The following is a 21573-nucleotide window of genomic DNA, read 5'->3' on the forward strand; positions in this document are numbered from 1 at the left end:
GGGTAGGTAGAAGGCGGGTGCTACATAAATCTTTAGTGTTGGTGCAGATAGAGGTGCGGATGGGGCCAGTGTAAGCGCTTTCTTTTTTATTTTATTTATTTATTTATTTAGAGGAGTTTCGCTCTTGTTTATTTATTTATTTATTTTGGACAAGGAGTTTTGCTCTTGTCACCCAGGCTGGAGTGCAATGGCGTGATCTCGGCTCACTGCAACCTCCGTCTCCTGGGCTCAAGTGATTCTCCTGCCTCAGCCTCCGGAGTAGCTGGGATTACAGGCGCCCAGCTAATTTTTTTGTATTTTTAGTAGAGACAGGGTTTCGCCATATTGGCCAGCCTGGTCTCAAAACTCATGACCTCAGGTGATCCATCCGCCTCGGCCTCCCAAAGTGCTGGGTTACAGGTGTGAGCCACCACGCCCAGTCTTTATTTATTTATTTTGAGACGGAGTTTCGCTCTTGTAGCCCACAATGACGCGATCTTGGCTCACTGCAACCTCTGCCTCCTGATTCTGATTCTCCTGCTTTAGCCTCCCGAGTAGCTGGGATTACAAGCGTGCGCCACCACGCCTGGCTAATTTTTGTATTTTTAGTAGAGACGGGGTTTCGCCATGTTGGCCAGGCTGGTCTCGAACTCCTGACCTCAAGCGATCCTCCTACCCTTGGCCTCCCGAAGTGCTGGGTTTATAGGCGTGAGCCACCGAGCCTGGCCCTTAAGAGCTTTATAAATGCCCCCCTTTTAAGTGCTCGGTACTAGCCTCCCTCTAGTTCACAGAGAACATTTACTAGTCGCTGGGGTCACCTTCGAAGCAAAGAGTCTGCTGGGGAATTAAGCATGCAAATCACTTCTCAACGACGACACGCCAAGTGCTCACAGCTCGTCCCCAGGGGAAGCACAGGCGCCTAATTTGTGTTCCTAGGTGACACAGTCATTACTTATAAATGTTCCTGGCCGGTCCCAGGAGGTGGAAGGGTTGGGAGTTACTTCGGTTCTCTCAAAGGCTGGGGAAGGAGAGATCTCGGTTTGTTTTCCCATCTGTGAAACGGGGACACCACGGTATTTAGAGGACGTGCGCGGGTGACTATTTGGGGGTGCAGCGGCTTCCCTCCTCCCTCCCCCATCTTTCCCTTCTCACTTCCAAGGCTTGGAAATTTGGAGATTCGGAAGTTTGTTCTTGGATGGCCAGAAATCCTCCGGACGCAGACGGTCTGGGGCTGAAACCGCCACAGGCCGGAAAGGTGCGAGCGTGAACGTCCTGCGCGCCGACGTCCCCCCGCGCCGGTCTCCCCTCAATCCTCCTGCTCCCCTCCTCCGCGTCCCCGTCCCCGCCCCCCTCCTGCTCTCCCATTGGCCGAGCCGGCGGCCGGGCCGCCCCGGGATTTAAAGGGCCCGCTCGCCGCGCCGCTCTGGGAGCCGCTGCTGGTCCCGGCCTTGCGGCCTGCGGGGGAGGCTGCCCGGAGGAGGCAGCGGCGGCGGCAGCGCGTCCTCGGTCCCCAGGACCACGGCTTCTTTCCTGCCAGGTAGGTCGCCAGTAGTGCGCACGCGGCTCCCCAGCTCCCATCCCTGAGCCGGCCTCCCCAGGCGGATCTGTAGCGCGAGTGCTAGGACCCCCTCCCCATCACCTTTCCGACTCTCCCTCAGGCTATGTCTCCTACCACCACCACCTTGCAGCCCCCGGACCTGGGCAGGACTTTGTTGGCGGCCTCTCGCCGGGTGGGGATGAGATGGGGGGCGCGGAGGATACAGGACACCCCCCCGCCCCGCGCCGCCGCATCCATACAAGGAGAGATGCACACGGCCCCCAAGTGTCACAGAATCCCCCTCTCTGCCCTCCACTCAGAGCGACTCTACCTTGGAAACCAGGGATTCCCCTTCCCGTCGCCCGCCCCATTTGATATATGGGCCTGAAATGTATGCCATCCCATCACCATCGGACTGGACTGTTCACAGCACTGGAGAGACAGAGGTCCTTCATTCACTCCAGGTCACAGGCTGTGCGTGTGCATGCCGAACACCCATATGCACACAGTTGGTGGCTCAGTCTGATGTACCTGACTTCTCACGCCTTCCCCCAGTCCTCCAGTACCGTGCCTCTACATGGGCTGGGCAGCCCCAAACTGAAATGTGAGTGCCAGAGTGCATCCTTTAAGCGAGGTCTGCCCCACGGACACCCGCTCCCTCTGTGTCCCTGCTTTGACAGATCTATCCATCTGGCCATCCATCCGTGGGGGTCTGCAATGGCCACCTTTAGCCGCCAGGAATTTTTCCAGCAGCTACTGCGAGGCTGTCTCCTGCCTACTGCCCAGCAGGGCCTTGACCAGATCTGGCTGCTCCTTGCCATCTGCCTCGCCTGCCGCCTCCTCTGGAGGCTCGGTAAGTGCCTGCCATACCGTGTGCCACCATGCCAGGCCATATCAGACCTCCCACATTCATCCATATCGAGCCACACCTTACCCTGTCACATCCTGCCAGGCCCTAGCATGTCCAAGCTGGACCCCAACATGTTCAGCCCCACCACATCCCACCAGGCCAAACCCCATTCCACCATACCACATCCTACTATGCCAGCCACCCCATGCCATGCCACACTGAGCCACATCCTGCCATGCCAAGCCATGCCCTTCAGTATTCCTGAGTTCTGGGATTCCAGAAAACTGAGATTCTTGGATCTTGGGATTCTGAAATGTCTACATCCCAAGGTTATAAGACATTGGCATGCTGATGTCACAGGGTTATGGAATCCCAAAGTACCATGATTACAGCGTTTGGAGATTCTGACAATTTGAAATTCTCACATTCTAGACTTCTAAAATGTTGGCGTTGTGGATTTCTATAATCAGGGCATGATGCGATTTCTGGATTCTAGGATTCTGAAATGTTTCCACAGTCATAGCAGGCCTGTATCTTAATGAAAGATTCCAAGTCCCCAAGATTCCTATAGGAGGCGGAGATTTCTGGAAATCTGAGATCCGAAGGTTCTACACTTTCTTTTTTCTTTCTTTTTTAATTTTAAATGGATGTTCTATTTTTCCCCAGGTTTATTATTTTGAAATTTTTCAAAGCTACTGAAATGTTGAAAAAATAGTACAGTGAGCACCCACGTATGCATCACCAGATTCTCTAACTGTCAACATCTTGCCACGTTAGCTGGCTCTATCTATCTATCTATCTATCTATCCATCTATCTATCTATCTATCTATCTATCTATCTATCTATCTATCCATCTATCTATCATCTTCCTGAATTGCCTGAATAACCTGCTGACATCATGACACTGTACCCCACATCCTTCAGTGTGTGGCCCCTGAGAACAAGGACATCATCTCCCACAACCACATCCTCCACCATCACCCCACAAGACATTGAATCTGGATACAATAATGTTATCCTATATAAATTGATATTTGAATTTCTTCCAAGGTCCCCCAAATGCCCTTTATAGATGTTTCTTTTCTTTAAACCCAGGCCCTGCCACCCTCTCCAGCTCCCCAATACCTGCTTTGGGCCCCTCCAATCCCACTACATTCCAGCCTGAAGGCCTTTGCCCTGGCTACGCCCTCTACCCAGGTCATCGTCCCCTTCCTACTAGCCCACCAACCTTCTCTTTCTTGTTCTCCCTCTCTCCCTCCCTCCCTCCCTTCCTCCCACTCCCTCTCTTTCTCTCTCTTTCTCGTTCTCTCTCTCCCTTTCTTTCTCCCTTTCACCCAAAGGGTTGCCATCCTACCTGAAGCATGCAAGCACCGTGGCAGGCGGGTTCTTCAGCCTCTACCACTTCTTCCAGCTGCACATGGTTTGGGTCGTGCTGCTCAGCCTCCTGTGCTACCTCGTGCTGTTCCTCTGCCGACATTCCTCCCATCGAGGCGTCTTCCTATCCGTCACCATCCTCATCTACCTACTCATGGGGTATGAGTATGCATCCTTATCCTCACACTGTTGGCTGAAGTGCATGGGTGGGTCCCCAGGCCCCAGATGAAGTTGTCCAAGACAGGGAGGGTGGTGAGATTCCCTGGAGAAAGAAGGGAGTCTGGGAGAATCATTTGCCTATGAGGAGACATAGAACAGGTAGGACGTGGAGTGTCCCTGGAGAAGGGAATCTGGGAGATTTGTCCTTTCACAGGACTGTAAGGGACAGGTTGGGCATGGGCTCCCCCTGGAGGAGGGAGCCTGGGAGAATTTTTCCGCCATGAGACTGTTGTAGAACAGGAGGAGGCAGAACCCTCTGGGCACCTTGGACCCCCTTCCCCTGTCCCCCGTGGTCTCAGAGGCCATGAGTGTCATGGGACCAAGACCAGCACCTTTTTCCTCAGTGAGATGCACATGGTAGACACCGTGACATGGCACAAGATGCGAGGTAGGTAGCCCTGCCCCTCTCACCTGCCCAACCCCCCTGCCCCACTCCTCGTCTCCTAACTGCCCCCACCCTGTGCCTTTCCTCCCCTGCTTTTCTCCCTCACCTTCCCACCCCACTGGACGTGCAGACCTCACATTACTCTCGGGTCCGTGTCTCTTTCCACCGTGCATTTTCCCGAAGTCTGTCTGTCTCGTGTCATGTATGTGCCTGACTCTCTGGAGTAAGGGCATCTATCTGTCCTGGGCTTCCTTGCCCACCTGCCTATCTGTCCCATGCCCACCTATCCATCCTTGTGCCCGCTTTTCCTACCACATCTCACCTGGTGCACCTCCTCCTTGCCATGCTGATCTGCTCTCTGCCCATCCACTTGACCATGGGCACCACACATAGGGGCACAGATGATTGTGGCCATGAAGGCAGTGTCTCTGGGCTTCGACCTGGACCGGGGCGAGGTGGGTACGGTGCCCTCGCCGGTGGAGTTCATGGGCTACCTCTACTTCGTGGGCACCATCGTCTTCGGGCCCTGGATATCCTTCCACAGCTACCTACAAGCTGTCCAAGGCCGCCCACTGGTGAGGTCCTGAGTGGATGGGTGGGCAGGGACTGTGGGAGCCACCCTGGGGCAGCACTCATGGAGTGCTTGATCCCTACAGAGCTGCCGATGGCTGCAGAAGGTGGCCCGGAGCCTGGCACTGGCCCTGCTGTGCCTTGTGCTGTCCACTTGCGTGGGCCCCTACCTCTTCCCGTACTTCATCCCCCTCGACGGTGACCGCCTCCTTCGCAAGTGAGCACAGCCTTCGAGGCCCCTGCCCAGCAATGAGGGGGTTGGGTAGGGACCCGCGGTTTCCCCAGTTCTGAGCCTGTCTCTTAATGCTTCTTTCTGTCTTCTGTTACTACAGCAAGAAACGCAAAGCCAGGTAAATGAGGGCAGGTGTGAGGGCACGTGGAGTGGGGCTGACATGAGTGGGGGCAGAGCCCATGACCAATGGGTTCTGTGTGTCCAAGTGTGTCTGACCGTCAACTCCATGACTAGACAGAGACTGTGGCTGGCTGGCTGGCTGCCCAAGCTTGGCTCTGTGACTCTGTTTGACTGACACTCCAACACATACTGTCTCTGGCTGTCCATCTGTTCAGCTGTCTCGCTGTTAGAAGCAAGTCATATTAACTGTCATGGAGAGTGACAAGTATGTGTTGGTTGGGTGACTTTAACCTGTCAGTGACTCTGTCTAGGGATATGTATGATGTATGTTTGTCTATTGGCCACTGACCCCCGAATGTAAGCCTGTGAGTGGCTGTCTGGCTGTGCCATCATCAGTGATAGGGTATGTGGCTGTCATTGGATAAGATAAATCTGTGTTCAAGATTCTGACTTTTTGTAGCTTTGGCCAGGAATGGGTCTGACTGTGGCATGTCATATGCCTGTCTGTGGAGTTCATGGACTACCTCTGCCTGTGTGTCTGCCTTCCCTGATGGCTTGGTGTTGTCTAGCTGAGGGGTTGTACCCGACTCTGGTCTGTGCCTGTCTGCAGGACTGACTGCCTCTAGTTTGACTATAGGGTTTGATCTGGCTCTTTGGTTGTATGGCCCCTCCCCTACTCCCTGGCTGCTGATTAGGTCTAATGCCGAATGAGTCTCCAAAAGGTCAAGTGACTTGACCAGTGTCACCCAGCTAAGCAGCCAGGCATGAATCCCAGGCCTAACTTCAGAACCTATGCTTTTTCCAACGCAGGATGCTGCCTGTTTTTGACCATGTCTGATTACAACTAGTAGGGGGGGTGTGTGTGTGCACAGCAGGGTGTTTGATGGTCTCTGTGCCCAGCTCAGGGATTTTTGGCTGTCCTGTAGTCGCTGAGTCAGGTTAGAGCATTGCAAGGCTGGGAGTCTGATAAGATTTGTGTCTGGCTATTAGAGGGTGCAGGTCTGTGAAGTCGGGCCTCTGATGGTGGCTGGCTTTGGCCGTCTGGCCATGTGAGCCTGCAGGGCCATGCCATATTATAGGACAGCTCATGCATCCATTTGAGCCACATAAGACTAACTGCCTGAGGGTGGATGTCTGTGTGTGACTATCATAGTTCACCTTTTTTGCGGCTACATTTCGTCTGTCTTGTCTGAACAATTCAGACCAGCCTCCAGGGCCTCTCTGACTCTCTTTTCTTTCTTCTCTGCTGCCTTCCTGACCCCTGGGGGCCCTAGGGGCACCATGGTAAGGTGAGTCTACAGAGCGGGGCCCAGGATGCTGACATGTGGTGGGGTATCATGTTGGGACCTGAACGTGATGCCTCTTACCCCTGCCCCTTTCTCCCCAGGTGGCTGCGAGCCTACGAGAGTGCTGTCTCCTTCCACTTCAGCAACTATTTTGTGGGCTTTCTTTCCGAGGCCACGGCCACGTTGGCGGGGGCTGGCTTTACCGAGGAGAAGGATCACCTGGAATGGTGGGGGGGCTTGGGGACCCCCTCTCCCACAGGGTGCTGCCTAGAGGAGCTGCAGGGAGGAGGGCGGGTGCTCCCAGGGGAGGGAACGGCCAAGACAGAAGTGCGGCGGTCAGATGAGTTGAGATCCCAAATGGATTTGCATATCTCTTCTGCCCACAGGGACCTGACGGTGTCCAAGCCACTGAATGTGGAGCTGCCTCGGTCAATGGTGGAAGTTGTCACAAGCTGGAACCTGCCCATGTCTTATTGGCTAAATAACTGTGAGTCACCAAGTCACCATTCCAGCTGTGTTGGTAATCCAGGCCCTTTCATACATTCTATACAACATTTACTGAGCACCTTCTGTGTGCTAGGCACCCAAAATCCCTACCCTTGTCGAGCTGCAGTTCTCCTGGGGGTGCAGATGATAAATATGAGAAAAAAAATACATAATAGCTCAGGTGTTGATAAGTGCTATGGTTAAAAAAAAAAATTTTTTTTAAAAAGCAGGTAAAGGTGATCCAGGAGTGCTGGCAGGAGATAGGAGTGGGGAGGGTAGGGTATTGCAATTGTAAAAAAATTAGCCAGGGCAAGTCTCCCTGAGGAGGTGACATTGGAGCAAAGATGCAAGGCAGGTGAGGGAGCAGGGAGTGCAGATATATGGGGGAGGAGTGTAACAGATGCGGGGACAGCAGGTGCAAAGGTCCTGAGGCGGGAACTTGCCTGGTGTGTGGGGAACAGCAAGAAGGCCAGCGGGGCAGGAGCAGAGTGAGCCAGGGTCCAGTGGCAGGCGGTGAGGTCAGGGAGGGCCCGGAGGGCCTCATGGGCCATGGAGAGGACTTTGGCTTTTTCTCTGAGAGAGATGAGAGCCACGGCAGGGCTCTGAGCAGAGGAGGGCCCTGGGCTGACTTGGGTTGCAACAGGATCCCTCTGGCTGCTGTGAGGACAGACTGAGGAGAGGGATCAAGGATGCAGCAGTGAGGAGGCCGCTGCCATCATCCAGGCCAGTGATGGTGGTGGTGGCAGTGGATGTGGAGAGGAGAGCTCAGATTCTGGCATATTCTGAAGGTGGAACTCACACAATTTGCTGAATTTGGATGTGGGAGTTTGGGGAGGGCAAATCAAGGGTAATTCCCAGGTTTTTGCCTTGAGGAACTGGAAACGTGGAATTGACATTGACTGAACTTGATGAGACTGGGAGGAGCAGGCTGGGAAGATCGGGAGCTGGGCTTTGGGCATGTGAAGTTTGAGGCCATCTAAGGACTTTATCCTGGGGGCTCCAACAGGTTGTGGGTATTCTCATCCTGCTGATGGCCCTCCAGGAGGGGCTGGGGGACTCTCAGGAGAATTTTATCCCACATCTCTTCCCCTCCAGATGTTTTCAAGAATGCTCTCCGCCTGGGGACCTTCTCGGCTGTGCTGGTCACCTATGCAGCCAGCGCCCTCCTACATGTGAGCAGGGTGGAGCACGATCAGGGTGGAAGCTGGGTGGGGGCGGGTGGCAGGGCCTCTTCCTCACTCATTTCATTGTCATCTGCACTCCCCCAGGGCTTCAGTTTCCACCTGGCTGCGGTCCTGCTGTCCCTGGCTTTTATCACTTACGTGGAGCATGGTGAGTGCAGGGCCCAGCCCAGCCGTTGGATAGAAGGTTGGTGTCGGGGCTGGAGACAGCCTCCCCTGAGGCTAACCTGACCCCCTTACCTCTCCCCACCACCCCAGTCCTCCGGAAGCGTCTGGCTCGGATCCTCAGTGCCTGTGTCTTGTCAAAGCGGTGCCCGCCAGACTGTTCGCACCAGCATCGCTTGGTGAGGGTTCAGCCTGGGCAACCTTGTGCCCAACACTCCCCGTCAAAAATGTTCCTTCTATCTCTATCTTGTATGTGTCTCAGGGTGCCCACCTTCTTCTTTTGGTGCCTGAGCCATCCCCATAACCTCTCCTCTATTCGCTGGCATCCGTTTCCCTAACAGGCATTTATCGAGCATCTGCTGTATACACACTTGGCATTCGTTTCCCCTAGTGAACATCTGTTGAGTGCCTGTTGGTGCTCTAGGTGCTGGAGACACGGTGAATGAAACAGACTGAAGTCCCAGCCCTATGGGACAAACATTTTAACCGGGCAGACAGTAGATAAAAAATGAGTCAGTAAAGTCTAATAATAGTGTGTCAGATTGCAAGTAGTGCTAAGGAGAAAATGTGTAGGGCAAAGGGGACGGGAAGTATGGGGGTGATTTCCGTTTGAAATAGGGAGGTCAGAGAAGCCTCCCTGGTGAGGTGATGTTTGAGGCCTTTAACCGAAGAAGGTGAGAGAGGGAAACGTTCCAGGCAGAGGGACACCCAGTGGAAAGGCCCTGAGGTAGGAGAGGGCCTGGAATATTTGAGGAATAGCAAGGCAGCCAGGGTGGCTTGAGCAGAGGTAGGGTGAGGAGGGGAGATGGGTGGGAGGCATGGGCCCTCTAGATCATGGTGGGGATTTGGTTTTGTTGTGTGTCTTTCATTCTGTTTGCAATAAGAAGTACAGACAACTTCATATTTGTCTCCCACCCGACTCCCGTTCATTACTATAAAGCCCCGACTCAAAGCCCTGCCACTCTTCCTCCTCTGCCTGGAGACTCGCACCTCCCCCAACCCAGGATGCCCTCACTGTGAACAGTACCCTCATCTTGGATGCCTCTGCATAGGAGGCTCCCTGAACCATCTCTTCCCTATCTCAGGGGGTACCCTGGGCATCCTCAGTCCTGGAACCCACTGTGCCCTGCGTGTCCCCTGGGCTCCCCCGCGCAGGAGGAGGTGGGACACAGTGAGCAGGTCCAGTTGCCAAGTATATCCATCTGTCCCCCACAGGGCCTGGGGGTGCGAGCCTTAAACTTGCTCTTTGGAGCTCTGGCCATCTTCCACCTGGCCTACCTGGGCTCCCTGTTTGATGTCGATGTGGACGACACCACAGAGGAGCAGGTGAGGTGGGGCCCTGGGCTGTGTGGTTAACTAAGGGTGGCGCTATCTGGCGGGGGGAAACCATGAGGACAAAGGCTGGGAAGCTGAGGCCTGAGCTCCTCAGACTGTGCTGCTTCGCCTGGGCAGCCAGTGCTCCTCGGTCCTTTCCCATAGTCCCTCTGCTTGAGTTACACTGTTAGGTCTTTTATTTGGGTGAAGTGTGCAAAATATGTTTATTTATTTTACTTATAAAATAACTTTTAGGCTGGGCATGCTGGCTCACGCCTACAATCCCAGCACTTTGGGAGGCCAAGGTGGGCAGATCACTTGAGGTCAGGAGTTCAAGACCAGCCTGGCCAACCTGGCGAAACCCCGTCTCTACCAAAAATATAAAAAATTAGCCAGGCGTGATAGCATGCGCCTGTAATTCCAGCTACTCGGGAGGCTAAGGCAGGAGAATCACTTGAACCCAGGAGGCGGAGGTCACAGTGAGCCCATGCCACTGCACTCCAGCCTGGGCAACAGAGCGAGACTCTCTCAAAAAAAAAAATCATTTTATAGAGATGGAGTGGAAAATCCAGGTTTTACTTGTGTTAATTATTTCACTTCATTATTGTTTAGGTAGAATTTGCAAGACTTCTTAATTTTTTTTTTTTTGAGACAAGGTCTGTCACCCAGGCTAAAGTGCAGTGGTGTGATCACGGCCCACTGCAGCCTCACATTCCTGGGCTCAAGCCATCCTTCTGCCTCAACCTCCTGAGTAGCTGGGACTACAGGTGCATGACACTAAGTCCGGCTCATGTTTTTTTAATTTTTTTTGTAGAGACAGGGTCTCCCTATGTTGCCCAGGCTGGTCTTGAACTCCTAGGCTCAAGCAATCCCCTTGCCTCAACCTCCTAAAGTGCTAGGATAACAGGCATGAGCACCCTGTTTTATTTAATTAAAATATATATATATATATATTTTTTTTTAGACGGAGTCTTGCTCTTGTTGCCCAGGCTGGAGTGCAATGGTGCGATCTCAGCTCACTGCAACTTCCGCCTCCTGGGTTCAAGCAATTTTCCTGCCTCAGCCTCCTGAGTAGCTGGGATTACAGGCATGCACCATCATGCTGGGCTAATTTTTGTACTTTTAGTAGAGATGGGATTTCGTCATGTTGGCCAGGCTGGTCTTGAACTCCTGGCCTCAGGTGATCCGCCCGCCTCAGCCTCCCAAAGTGTTGGGATTACAGGCGTGAGCCACCGCACCCGGCCAAAAAAATATATATTTTATTTTACTTAGGTTGAGTGTACAAACCCTGGATTCTGCACTTTAAAATTTTTCGTTAAAATGTATGCACTATTTTTGTTCATGTTGAGTATGCAAATACCAGATTTTACTCCTTTTTAAATTAAGAACAATTTAAAAATAACATTTATTCATATGGCTCTTGCAGAATCCAGGTTTTTGCTTCTCTTTTAGTTAGGTTTCAGTCAAAAACAAAACTTTGTGTTTTTTGATATTAAAAAGTTTTTAATTCAGGTTAAGTGTGCAAAATCTGGGATTTGCTTTTTTTTTTTTTTTTTTTTGAGACACGGTCTCACTCTGTTACCCAGGCTGAAGTGCAGTGGCACAATCATAGCTCACTGCAGCCTCAAACTCCCAGGCTCGAGCAGTCCACCCACCTCAGCCTCCCAAGTAGCTGGGACTAGAGATGCATGCCACCACACCTGGCTTTTTGCTTCTTTTTAAATAAAGTTTTTGTTTTGTTTTCATTAAAATATTTTAAAATAGTGAATGCCTATCATGTGCTTCAAAAACCAAACAGTATTCAAGATATTCAGAGAAAAGATTTGCTCCCATCCTCTGCCCCCTACCCTCTTACAGGTTACATGGTGAGACGGGGTTTCACCATGTTAGCCAGGCTGGTCTCAAACTCCTGACCTCAGGTAATCCACTCACCTCAGCCTCCCAAAGTGCTGAGATTGTAGGCGTGAGCCACCGCACTGAGCCCACTTTTATCCTTTTATTAAAATATCTTTCCAAAATTTAAGCATATCAAACAAATATAAAAATATATTTTAATTCTACCCCCTTGCCAGTTTTTACCCTAAAGATAACACATGAATGATACTGTTCTGCAATTTTTGAAAATCTTCCACATCAGGATATAGTGTCCTCATTCATTTTTTCCACTATGAGGAAGTGACACAGTTTATTTTTTCTCTTACTGGTGGACATCAGGTAATTTCTAGTCCTTTCCTATTGCAAGTGATGCTGCAGCAGGAACTCTGTACCCAAGTGGATCCACACAGGTGTGGACAGATCTGTAGGATCTGTTGATAGTCTCAATGGAGTAGTACTTTTGTGCTCTCCCACCAGCAATGCCTGAACGTGCCTGCTGCCCCACCAGTACAGAGTGCCTCTCAGACTTCCTGGATATGTTTGCCACTTCAATAAAGAGGAAGATGGCCGGGCGGGGTGGCTCATGCCTGTAATCCCAGCACTTTGGGACGCCCAGGCAGGCAGATCACTTGAGGTCAGGAGTTCGAGACCAGCCTGACCAACATGGTGAAACCCCATCTCTACTAAAAGTACAAAAATTAGCTGGGCATGGTGGTGCAGCATCTGTAATCCCAGCTACTCAGGAGGCTGAGGCAGGAGAATCTCTTGAACCTGGGAGGTAGAGGTTGCAGTGAGCTCAGATCGTGCCACTGCACTCGAGCCTGGGTGACAGAATGAGAGCCTGTCTCAAAAAGAAAATAAATAAAATGAGGAAGATTATTAATGAGGCTGAGCATCTTTTCATATGTTTAAGAGCCATTTGTTTTTCCTTTACTGGAATGACCTATTCACCTTCTCTGGCAATTTTTCTTTCCAAAAAATTGATTTTTAGGAGCTCTTTATATATTAGGGAGATAACAGGTCAGAGAATGGGATCACTTTGTTTTTAAAATGATTTTTAAAGAAGAAGACAAAAACTATATCTGGTCACCTTTCATATGTACCTAGGCCCTTCTGCGGGGCCTCGCCTAGAGCAGTCACAGAAATGTCCTTGGGCAAAGGATGGGTTTTCCTAAGAACTTCTTTGTCCTTGCTAAGTGGGACCATTACCTCTTTCTCTCCCACAGGGCTACGGCATGGCATACACTGTCCACAAGTGGTCAGAGCTCAGCTGGGCCAGTCACTGGGTCACTTTTGGATGCTGGATCTTCTACCGTCTCATAGGCTGAGGCACATCTGTGGACCCTCATAACCCTCTTAAGACCCCTCTCAGGGTGCCACTGATGGGGATGAGGGAAGGCCCTCTCTCTACTCCTTGACCCCCTCCATCCTTGACCCCCAACACCTCAACACACACACACACACACAGACACACAAAATCACACCATTTTCATGCCTGTCAATCCCCACCCCACCACAAGGCAGGAAGGGGGTGGTCCCTGCTGGGGCCTAGAGGGGGATGCTTGGGGAAACAGAGAGGGGGAGATCCAGGGCCTCCCCGCCTTCCTTCTTCCTTTTTATATACAATTTGTTATTGTCAAATAAAAGTAGGAAATATTCAATAGGCTTCTTCTTCACTGCTCAGAGGGGAATAGGAATGAGTGAGGAAGGGAGCACAGCATGGATAAAGGTTTGGAAGCTGGAAACCATGAAGAGAGAGCAGACTGTGATTGGTTCATGGTTAGTTTATGATTGTTTGATTAGATGATGAGCCTGAAGATGGCAGGATCCTGGTCCTGCTTGGTTTGATCAGGGCAGGGACAGATTGCATAGTTGGATGTGGGGGAGGCCTGATTGGCTGGAAAACTGAAGGATCCCCATTCTGATTGGTTGCTCTGAGTGGGACACAGAGGAGAGAAAGCAAGAGAGATGAAGGGTTGGTGCCTATTTGTCCTTAGGACTGAGGGTTGTGGGTTCTAATTGGATGGGAGGTCTGGGATGGGTCTGGATTCTGATTGACTGCTCCATCTGGGGGCCCACTGGTGGTTAGGCGTTTGATTGGCTTTTTAGAACTGGCACATGGAGATTGAGGGTCTTCATGCCAATTGGTCAGTAGGACTGAGAGGCCTGGGTTCTAACTAGTTCTTCTGACTTGAGGTCGGGAGAAGAGAGAATGACCGCTGCTATTAGGACTGAGGAGTTCTGAACACTGAAGAGCTGGGGAGGAGATGGTTGCAGTGTATAGCGTGTGATCTGCTTGTAACAGTTTCGTTGCATTATACTAAGGGTTACTCTACCTAGAAAAGGGCGGAGGTAAAAGGATGCAACGCAACGCTAATTTCACCAGCGGAAGAAGCGGGTACAGACCTTAATGAGTCCCCGTTTTGATCGACTGATAAGGGAATGGGGAAATTGAAGCCAGGACTCGATGCAGATTGGCTACGGATCCAAAACGCCCACTAACCTTGGCCCGTCCCAGTCTCCACCCCAAACCTGACTCAGGTGAAAATGGCGCCACGCGCGGGGGCGGGGCCAGAGGTACAAAGAGAGTGCCTATTGGTTGGGAGCGGCACGGGCCGCCTTCTTCGCTTCACCATTGGCTCGCTCTGTAAGGCAAGAGAACCCACTAGGGGATGAGCCCGAACTAGGGATGTGACAGAGCATGAGACCCAGCATAGAGAGAGCCCGGAGCCAGCGTGGGAGGCCGCTGCCGTCGCGCGCCTTGGTGAGTGCCCTCCACCCGGCCCCCTGCTCCCTCCCCCAGCTCTCCCCGGCTACGCGGCCAGCCCTCGGCGTGCCAGCGCGAGACCCTTTGCCACCCGCCCCCCCCCACCGCCCTTTTGCGCCTGCGCGAGACCCCCAGCTACCGCACGGTTGTCCAGAGGACAGAAGATCCGCCATCTCATTGGGCAGCGGGACTGGAGGGTTCTGGTTCGGATTGACCGGCTTTGTGTTCCGTTCTAGCGCTGCACGCCAGACACCGGCCTTTCAATATCCGTCTCTTCCCTGCAGGTTGACGGCGTTGCACGCTCTCGCGGGGAGGCTCTGGCTTTCCAAACGCTGGCACCGAGGGTTGTAGTTCTGATTCGTTTTCTTTCCTCTGTCCCCCAGTTGCAGTTTTCAGGACTACGTGGGGGAGGGAATAGCTTTTTGTTGAACGGTTTAAGACGCTGACCTGTGCAACCGGACCACGCCTGGTTCCTGTGTCTCTTACCAAACCGTGACCCCGGAGCACAGGACTGGGTTTGGTGGTCGTGAGCAGTTTGTGACCCTTGAAGGAAGACACCAGGCCTGGTCCTGTATCTCCCTCGCCAGACTGTGACCAGGGAGGGCTGGGATCAGGTGTTGTTCCCATGTGCCTCCCACCAGACTTTGACCCCCGGGGGCTGAGACCGGGACTGTTTCTACTACATCATAATATGGCTTCTAAAGGGCTGGAACAAGCTTTCAGTCTTTCTGTGGCCTTGTGTTTCAGTCATGTTCTTTTTCTTTTCTTTTTTATTTTATTTTGAGCCCAGGCTGGAGTACAGTGGCATGACCCCGGCTCACTGCAGCCTCTGCCTCCCAGGTTCAAGCGATTCTCCTGCCTCAGCCTCCTGAGTAGCTGTAACTACAGGCGCACGCCACCACACCTGGCTAATTTTTGTATTTTTAGTAGAGACGGGGTTTTGCCATGTTGGCCGGGCTGGTCTTGAACTCCTGAGCTCAAGTGGTCCACTCGTCTTGGCCTCCCAAAGTGCTGGGATTACAGGCGTGAGCCACCGCGCCCGGCCTTCTTTTTTAGAGGCAGAGTCTCAGACTGGAGGGCAGTGATGTGGTCACTGCTCACTTCAGCCTTGAAGTCCTGGGCTCAAAGCGATCCGCCTGCCTCAGCCTACCTACTAGCTGGGACTACAGGCCTTTGTCACCACACCCGACTGATTTTCTTATTTTTTTAGAGACAGAGTTTCGCTGTGTTGCCCAGGCCGGACTTGAATTCTTGGCCTCAGGTGCTGCTCCTGCATCAGCCTCGCAAAGCACTGGAATTACCTGCCACGGTGCCTGGCCTTTAATCATGGTCTTAAAACAGAATGTAGGCCGGGCGCAGTGGCTCACGCCTGTAATCCCAGCACTTTGGGAGGCTGAGGCGGGCGGATCGTGAGGTCAGGAGATCAAGACCATCCTGGCTAACACGGTGAAACCCCGTCTCTACTAAAAATAGAAAAAATTAGCCGGGCGTGGTGGCAGGCACCTGTAGTCCCAGCTACTCGGGAGGCTAAGGCAGGAGAATCGTTTGAACCCGGAAGGCAGAGGTTGCAGTGAGCCGAGGTCGCACCACTCCACTCCAGCCTGGGTGACAGTGCAAGACTCCGTCTAAAAAAAAAAAAAAAAAAAACGGAATGTAATTAGAAGTGTTACAGTCCTGTCTGTTAACTGGTAAATTCGGTCCATTTACATTTCTCATGATAATAAACTATTTGAATTTGATTTTATTATCTCATTCTGTGCTTTCTATTTGTCCAGGTTTTTCTGTTCCTTTTTTTTGTTTGTTTTTGTTTTAACTTCCTGCCTATACACACGCAGCCATCAGCCCACAAAGACATGACTACCAACGCGGGCCCCTTGCACCCATACTGGCCTCAGCACCTAAGACTGGACAACTTTGTACCTAATGACCGCCCCACCTGGCATATACTGGCTGGCCTCTTCTCTGTCACAGGGGTCTTAGTCGTGACCACATGGCTGTTGTCAGGTCGTGCTGCGGTTGTCCCACTGGGGACTTGGCGGCGACTGTCCCTGTGCTGGTTTGCAGTGTGTGGGTTAATTCACCTGGTGATCGAGGGCTGGTTCGTTCTCTACTACGAAGACCTGCTTGGAGACCAAGCCTTCTTATCTCAACTCTGTGAGTCCTGATTTCTTTCATATGCTGTGGGATGGGATTTGCTGGGCAGGGATTGGCTTGCATGTTTACCTATCCACCTATTCTTCTTCCATTGATTTATTTTAAATTTTTATTTAATCTTTTAAAAAATTTATTATAGGCCTGGCGCAGTGGCTCACGCTTGTAATCCCAGCACTTTGGGAGGCCGAGGCAGGTGGATCACTTGAGGTCAGGAATTTGAGACCAGCCTGGTCAACATGGCGAAACCCCATCTCTACTAAAAATACAAAAATTAGCCAGGCGCGGTGGCTCACGCCTGTAATCCCAGCACTTTGGGAGGCCGAGGCAGGCAGATCACGAGGTCGGGAGTTCAAGACCAGCCAGGCCAAGATGATGAAACCCCATCTCTACTAAAAATACAAAAATTAGCCGGGTGTGGTGGCACACGCCTGTAATCCCAGCTACTTGGGAGGCTGAGGCAGGAGAATTGCTTGAACCTGGGAGGCGGAGGTTGCAGTGAGCCAAGACCATGCCATTGCACTCCAGCCTGGGCAACATAGTGAGACTTCGTCTCAAAAAAAAAATTATTATGTATTGTTATTATTATTCTTTTTGGTTTTTGCCCTTCTCCAAAACTGGTAGATAACTTATTTTTGAGACAAGGTCTTGCTCTGTTGCCCGGGCTGGAGTGCAGTGGCATGATGATTGCTCACTGCAACCTCCAACTCCTGGGCTCAAGCGATCGTCTTGCCTCAGCCTCCCCAGTATCTGGGACTATACTATAGGTGCACACCTTTATGCCTGGCTAATATTTTCACTTTTTCGTAGAGACAAGGTCTTGCTATGTTGCTCAGGCTGTTCTTTAACTCCTGGGCTCAAGCAATCCTTCCACCTCAGCCTCCCAAAATTCTGGGATGACAGGTGCGCACCACCGTGCCCAGCCTTATTTAACTTTTTTGTTGCATGTATATTCACGTGGGTCAAAAAACCATTTAAAGAGATTTGCAGTGAAAATCTGCTTTCTATCCACTAAGTTTCCCCAAACGCTGTTAGGCACTGTTGATAGTTGTTTATGTTTCTTTTCAGTTTATTTACACACGTAAGTCTCAATTTGCTCAATTGTAAAAGGAGGATAATAGTAATAACCAACTATATATAAGATACTTAGAACAGTGTTTGGCAAACAGTGGTTGCCATGTAACTGTTCACTATTATTATCATTATTTGCACTTTTCCCTTTTTACACAAATGGTAATATGCTATATATACTTCTAATCTTTTCTCTTTTTCTTTCTTTCCTTACAAGAAAACCAAAGAAGCCATTTTCTTTTTTGAGACGGGGTCTCGCTCTGTCACCCAGGCTAGAGTGCAGTGGCATGATTATAGCTCACTGCAACCTTGAACTCCTGGGCAATCAAGCAATCCTCCTGCCTCAGCCTCCCTAGTAGCTGGGATTATAGGCATGTGCCACCCCACCAAGTTATTTTTTTTTAACAACTTTTTTTTTTGAGAGATGGCATCTTGCTTTGTTGCCCAGGCTGTTCTCCAACTCCTGGCTTCAAGTGATCTGCCCACCTCAGCCTCCCAAAGTGCTAGGATTACAAGCATGAGCCACCGCACCCAGCTGCTTTTCTTAATGAGGTCACTCCTCATGATTTCATAAAGAGCTTTCGAAGCATGGACATTATACAGTTACTTGACTTGTGTAGTATTGATGGGCATTTTCCCTCAATCTTCTGCCATTATAAACAAGGCCGGGCAGAGTGGCTCATGCCTGTAATCCCAGCACTTTGTGAGGCGAAGGCGGGCAGATCACCTGAGGTCAGGAGTTTGAGACCAGTCTGGCCAACATAGTGAAACCCCGTCTCTACTAAAAGTCTAAAAATTAGCTGGGCGTGGTGGCAGGCGCCTGTAATCCCAGCTACTCAGGAGGCTGAGGCAGGAGAATCTCTGGGACCCGGGAGGCGGAGGTTGTGGTGAGCTGAGATTGCGCCACTGCACACTCCAGCCTGAGCGATAAGAGCAAGGCTCCGTCTCAAAAAAAAAAAAAAACATTACAGGCATGAGCGATTGTGCCAGGCTGGTCAGATGTTTCTTAAATTTTAGTCATTCCAGTAGATGTGAGTAATATCTCATTATGGTTTTAATTTGCTTTTCCTTAGTGACTAATGGAAGTTTGAACATCTTTCATATACTTATTGGCCATTTAGAAATCCTCTTTGTGAAGAACCTATTCAAGTCTTCTGCCTATTTTATACTGGATGATCTTTTTCTTTCTTTTTTTTTTTTTTTTTTTCTTGAGACAGGGTCTTACCCTGTTGTCCAGGCTGAGCACTGTGGTGCTATCATAGCTCACTGCAGCCTCAACCTCCTGGGCTCAAGACATCCTCCCACTGCAGCCTGGGACTGTAGGCACGTGCCACCACGTCCAGCTAATTTTTGTATGTTTTATAGAGTTGGGGGTCTCACTGTATTGTTCAGACTGGTCTTGAACTCCTTTATGCAAGCCATCATCCCACCTCAGCCTCCCAAAGTGTTGGGATTACAGGCATGAGCCATCGTGCCCGGCTGTCTTTTTCTTTCTGATTCTCTGCTCACTCTTGTATTCACTCATCTGTTCACCTACATTCTCTCTCTCTCATTGGCTACTTCACTCACTCCATCATCTACACCTGCTTCCTTTTATACCACACACACTTCTTGAGTACCAATCACAGCCACACTGTTTTGTGTCAGGCTTTACACATATTACCTTGTTTTAGATAAATAAACCACTAGAATCCAAACAGTTACCCCATTTCACGGATGAGGAAGCAGACGCATGGGAAGGTTATGAAGTCTGTCTTCTTGCAGGGACCCCCAGCTCTCACAAGTGTGTGTTCCTTTCACTGCCTTTATTCTTCATATCTCTCTCTTCTTTTCTTCAGGGAAAGAGTATGCCAAGGGAGACAGCCGATACATCCTGTAAGTGTTTGCCTCTGTCAGTGGAGACTGGCATTGGTTTTCGGGGGGTGGTGAGTTGGGGAGCACTAATGGGCTAACCTGTAGGAAGAGCACACCGATACCAGTGTCCCCTCATGCTTTCTCCTGCAGGGGTGACAACTTCACAGTGTGCATGGAAACCATCACAGCTTGCCTGTGGGGACCACTCAGCCTGTGGGTGGTGATCGCCTTTCTCCGCCAGCATCCCCTCCGCTTCATTCTACAGCTTGTGGTCTCTGTGGGTAAGGAAAGGGCACTAGAGGGGCACTGGGCACTAGAGGGGTTGATGGGGGATCCACAGACACAGATGTATCCCTGTGGGTGGGATCTCTCAACGGTGCCCTTCCAGGGGTAAGTCAGACTGAATGACAAACCCCCTGAGGCTCTGGAAAGGTCGTGCCCTTCTCTGAGCCTGCGCTCTCAGGTGGGGAGGGTTCATTTTTCTTCCTCCTCCTCCTTCTCCATCACAAAGTCTCCTGTGAAGGTTACATGAGGTGGCCCAGGGTGGCAAGAAGCCCCTGGAACCTCCAGGATCAGGGCTCTGAGATCCCTTCATGTAAGATTCCGTCATATTTTTTAAAAAACAGGGTCTGGCTCTGTCACCCAGGCCAGAGTGCTATGGTGTGATCTCGGCTCACTGCAACCTCCACCTCCCAGGCTCAAGCGATCTTCCTGCCTCAGTCTCCTGAGTAGCTAGGACTACAGGCATGTGCCACCGTGCCTGGCTAACTTTTGTATTTTTAGTAGAGATGGGGTTTCGCCATGTTGCCCAGGCTGGTCTCAAGCTCCTGAGCTCAAACAATCCTCCTGGCTTGGCCTCCCGAAGTACTGGGATTACAGGTGTGAGCCACCATGCCCGGCCTCAGTCATCTTGTGTTATTAAATTGTTAGCTTTCTTTAGTTCTAGCGATATGAGTTATCTTTAGTCCCAGAATCCTAAGCTGTCTTGGATTTGAGGATTTTGAACTTCCTTAAATCTGAAGGTGTGAGCTCTCCTGAGTTCTGAAATTCTCAGCTCTCTGGTGTCTGGAATCTCACTTTTCTGATTTCTCAGATTTTCAGCTCTATGATTTCAGAATACTTAGCTCTGAGACCTTGAATGATGACTTGGAAAGTGCTTTGGAATAGAGAATTGGGGAAAGTGTCCCCTTCCTCACTGGGGCTTCTCCTTCCCCTCCTGCCACCCACAGGCCAGATCTATGGGGATGTGCTCTACTTCCTGACAGAGCACCGCGACGGATTCCAGCACGGAGAGCTGGGCCACCCTCTCTACTTCTGGTTTTACTTTGTCTTCATGAATGCCCTGTGGCTGGTGCTGCCTGGAGTCCTTGTGCTTGATGCTGTGAAGCACCTCACTCATGCCCAGAGCACGCTGGATGCCAAGGCCACAAAAGCCAAGAGCAAGAAGAACTGAGGAGTGGTGGACCAGGCTCGAACACTGGCCGAGGAGGAGCTCTCTGCCTGCCAGAAGAGTCTAGTCCTGCTCCCACAGTTTGGAGGGACAAAGCTAATTGATCTGTCACACTCAGGCCCATGGGCAGGCACAAGAAGGGGAATAAAGGGGCTGTGTGAAGGCACTGCTGGGAGCCGTTAGAACACAGATACAAGAGAAGCCAGGAGGTCTATGATGGTGACGATTTTTAAAATCAGGAAATAAAAGATCTTGACTCTAACACTGAGAGATCCTTAATTACTAACCCAGAGATGCGCTATGACTGACCCCACAGATCCCACCATCATTCACTTATTCCAGACCCCCATCAGCATCTAAAGACCTCCCACCTCTGACCTCACAAACCCCTATCACTGACCCCCCGCCAGACCCCATAACTCACTACACAGACCCTATCACTGGCCCCACAGTCCCCTGGTCTTAACTCGAGCTGCCATAACAGAATGCCACAGACTAGGCTTAAACCACCGAAGTTCATTTTCTCACAGTTCTGGAGTCCAAGATCAAGGTGTCAGCAGGTTTGACTTCTCCTGAGGCCCCTGTCCATAGCTTGCAGGTGGCCACCTTCTCAGTGTCCTCACATGGTCTCTATGAACTAGCGTCCCTGTCCCTGGTGTCTCTCTGTGTGTCCAAATTTCCTTTTTTTTTTTTTTTTTTTTGCGAC

General features: G+C 51.1%; 2 protein-coding genes across 22 annotated transcripts; both read left to right on the top strand.

Annotated features, from left to right (window-relative positions):
• The first annotated feature begins 1362 nt into the window (after positions 1-1362).
• PORCN (porcupine O-acyltransferase) lies at positions 1363-13235 on the top strand. 17 transcript variants are annotated; one of them, XM_031005966.3, is made up of 16 exons: positions 1363-1516; positions 1837-2120; positions 2197-2369; positions 3708-3900; positions 4305-4348; positions 4739-4920; positions 5002-5132; positions 5248-5265; positions 6542-6556; positions 6655-6780; positions 6940-7040; positions 8135-8211; positions 8308-8371; positions 8479-8564; positions 9601-9711; positions 12801-13235. In XM_031005966.3, exons 2-16 carry the CDS (start codon positions 1906-1908, stop codon positions 12900-12902), a joined length of 1638 nt encoding a protein of 545 aa, XP_030861826.1. In that variant the 5' UTR covers positions 1363-1516; positions 1837-1905; the 3' UTR covers positions 12903-13235. The 17 variants fall into 17 exon arrangements, with proteins under 17 accessions (XP_030861826.1, XP_063559041.1, XP_063559043.1 ...); XM_055375706.2 differs by having other exon boundaries at positions 1364-1516; positions 1837-1990; positions 3779-3900; XM_063702971.1 differs by lacking the exon at positions 6542-6556.
• A 435-nt stretch (positions 13236-13670) lies between these two features.
• EBP (EBP cholestenol delta-isomerase) lies at positions 13671-21129 on the top strand. Of its 5 annotated transcripts, none has more exons than XM_055375712.2 (6): positions 13671-14338; positions 14626-14685; positions 16177-16495; positions 19402-19438; positions 19568-19698; positions 20647-21129. In XM_055375712.2, the coding sequence occupies exons 1-6, from the start codon at positions 14276-14278 to the stop codon at positions 20868-20870; spliced, it is 834 nt and encodes a 277-aa protein (XP_055231687.1). In that variant the 5' UTR covers positions 13671-14275; the 3' UTR covers positions 20871-21129. The 5 variants fall into 5 exon arrangements, with proteins under 5 accessions (XP_055231687.1, XP_030861827.1, XP_030861829.2 ...); XM_031005969.3 differs by having other exon boundaries at positions 13679-14338; positions 16117-16495; XM_031005967.3 differs by lacking the exon at positions 14626-14685 and having other exon boundaries at positions 13674-14338.
• The last annotated feature ends 444 nt before the right edge of the window (positions 21130-21573 follow it).

Source organism: Gorilla gorilla, chromosome X (assembly GCF_029281585.2).
Source record: "Gorilla gorilla gorilla isolate KB3781 chromosome X, NHGRI_mGorGor1-v2.1_pri, whole genome shotgun sequence".
NCBI lineage: Eukaryota > Metazoa > Chordata > Mammalia > Primates > Hominidae > Gorilla > Gorilla gorilla.

What these genes read in the sequence shown, in the direction of transcription:
- EBP (XM_031005969.3), top strand. Translation starts at nt 14,276, where the DNA reads ATGAGACCCAGCATAGAGAGAGCCCGGAGCCAGCGTGGGAGGCCGCTG. An exon ending in CGCTGCCGTCGCGCGCCTTG is followed by an intron (nt 14,339 to 14,625) that starts GTGAGTGCCCTC and finishes TCTTCCCTGCAG; the next exon opens with GTTGACGGCGTTGCACGCTC. An exon ending in TCCAAACGCTGGCACCGAGG is followed by an intron (nt 14,686 to 16,116) that starts GTTGTAGTTCTG and finishes CTATTTGTCCAG; the next exon opens with GTTTTTCTGTTCCTTTTTTT.
- PORCN (XM_063702976.1), top strand. Translation starts at nt 1,895, where the DNA reads ATGGGCCTGAAATGTATGCCATCCCATCACCATCGGACTGGACTGTTC. An exon ending in GTCTTATTGGCTAAATAACT is followed by an intron (nt 7,041 to 8,134) that starts GTGAGTCACCAA and finishes CTTCCCCTCCAG; the next exon opens with ATGTTTTCAAGAATGCTCTC. An exon ending in ACGACACCACAGAGGAGCAG is followed by an intron (nt 9,712 to 12,800) that starts GTGAGGTGGGGC and finishes TCTCTCCCACAG; the next exon opens with GGCTACGGCATGGCATACAC.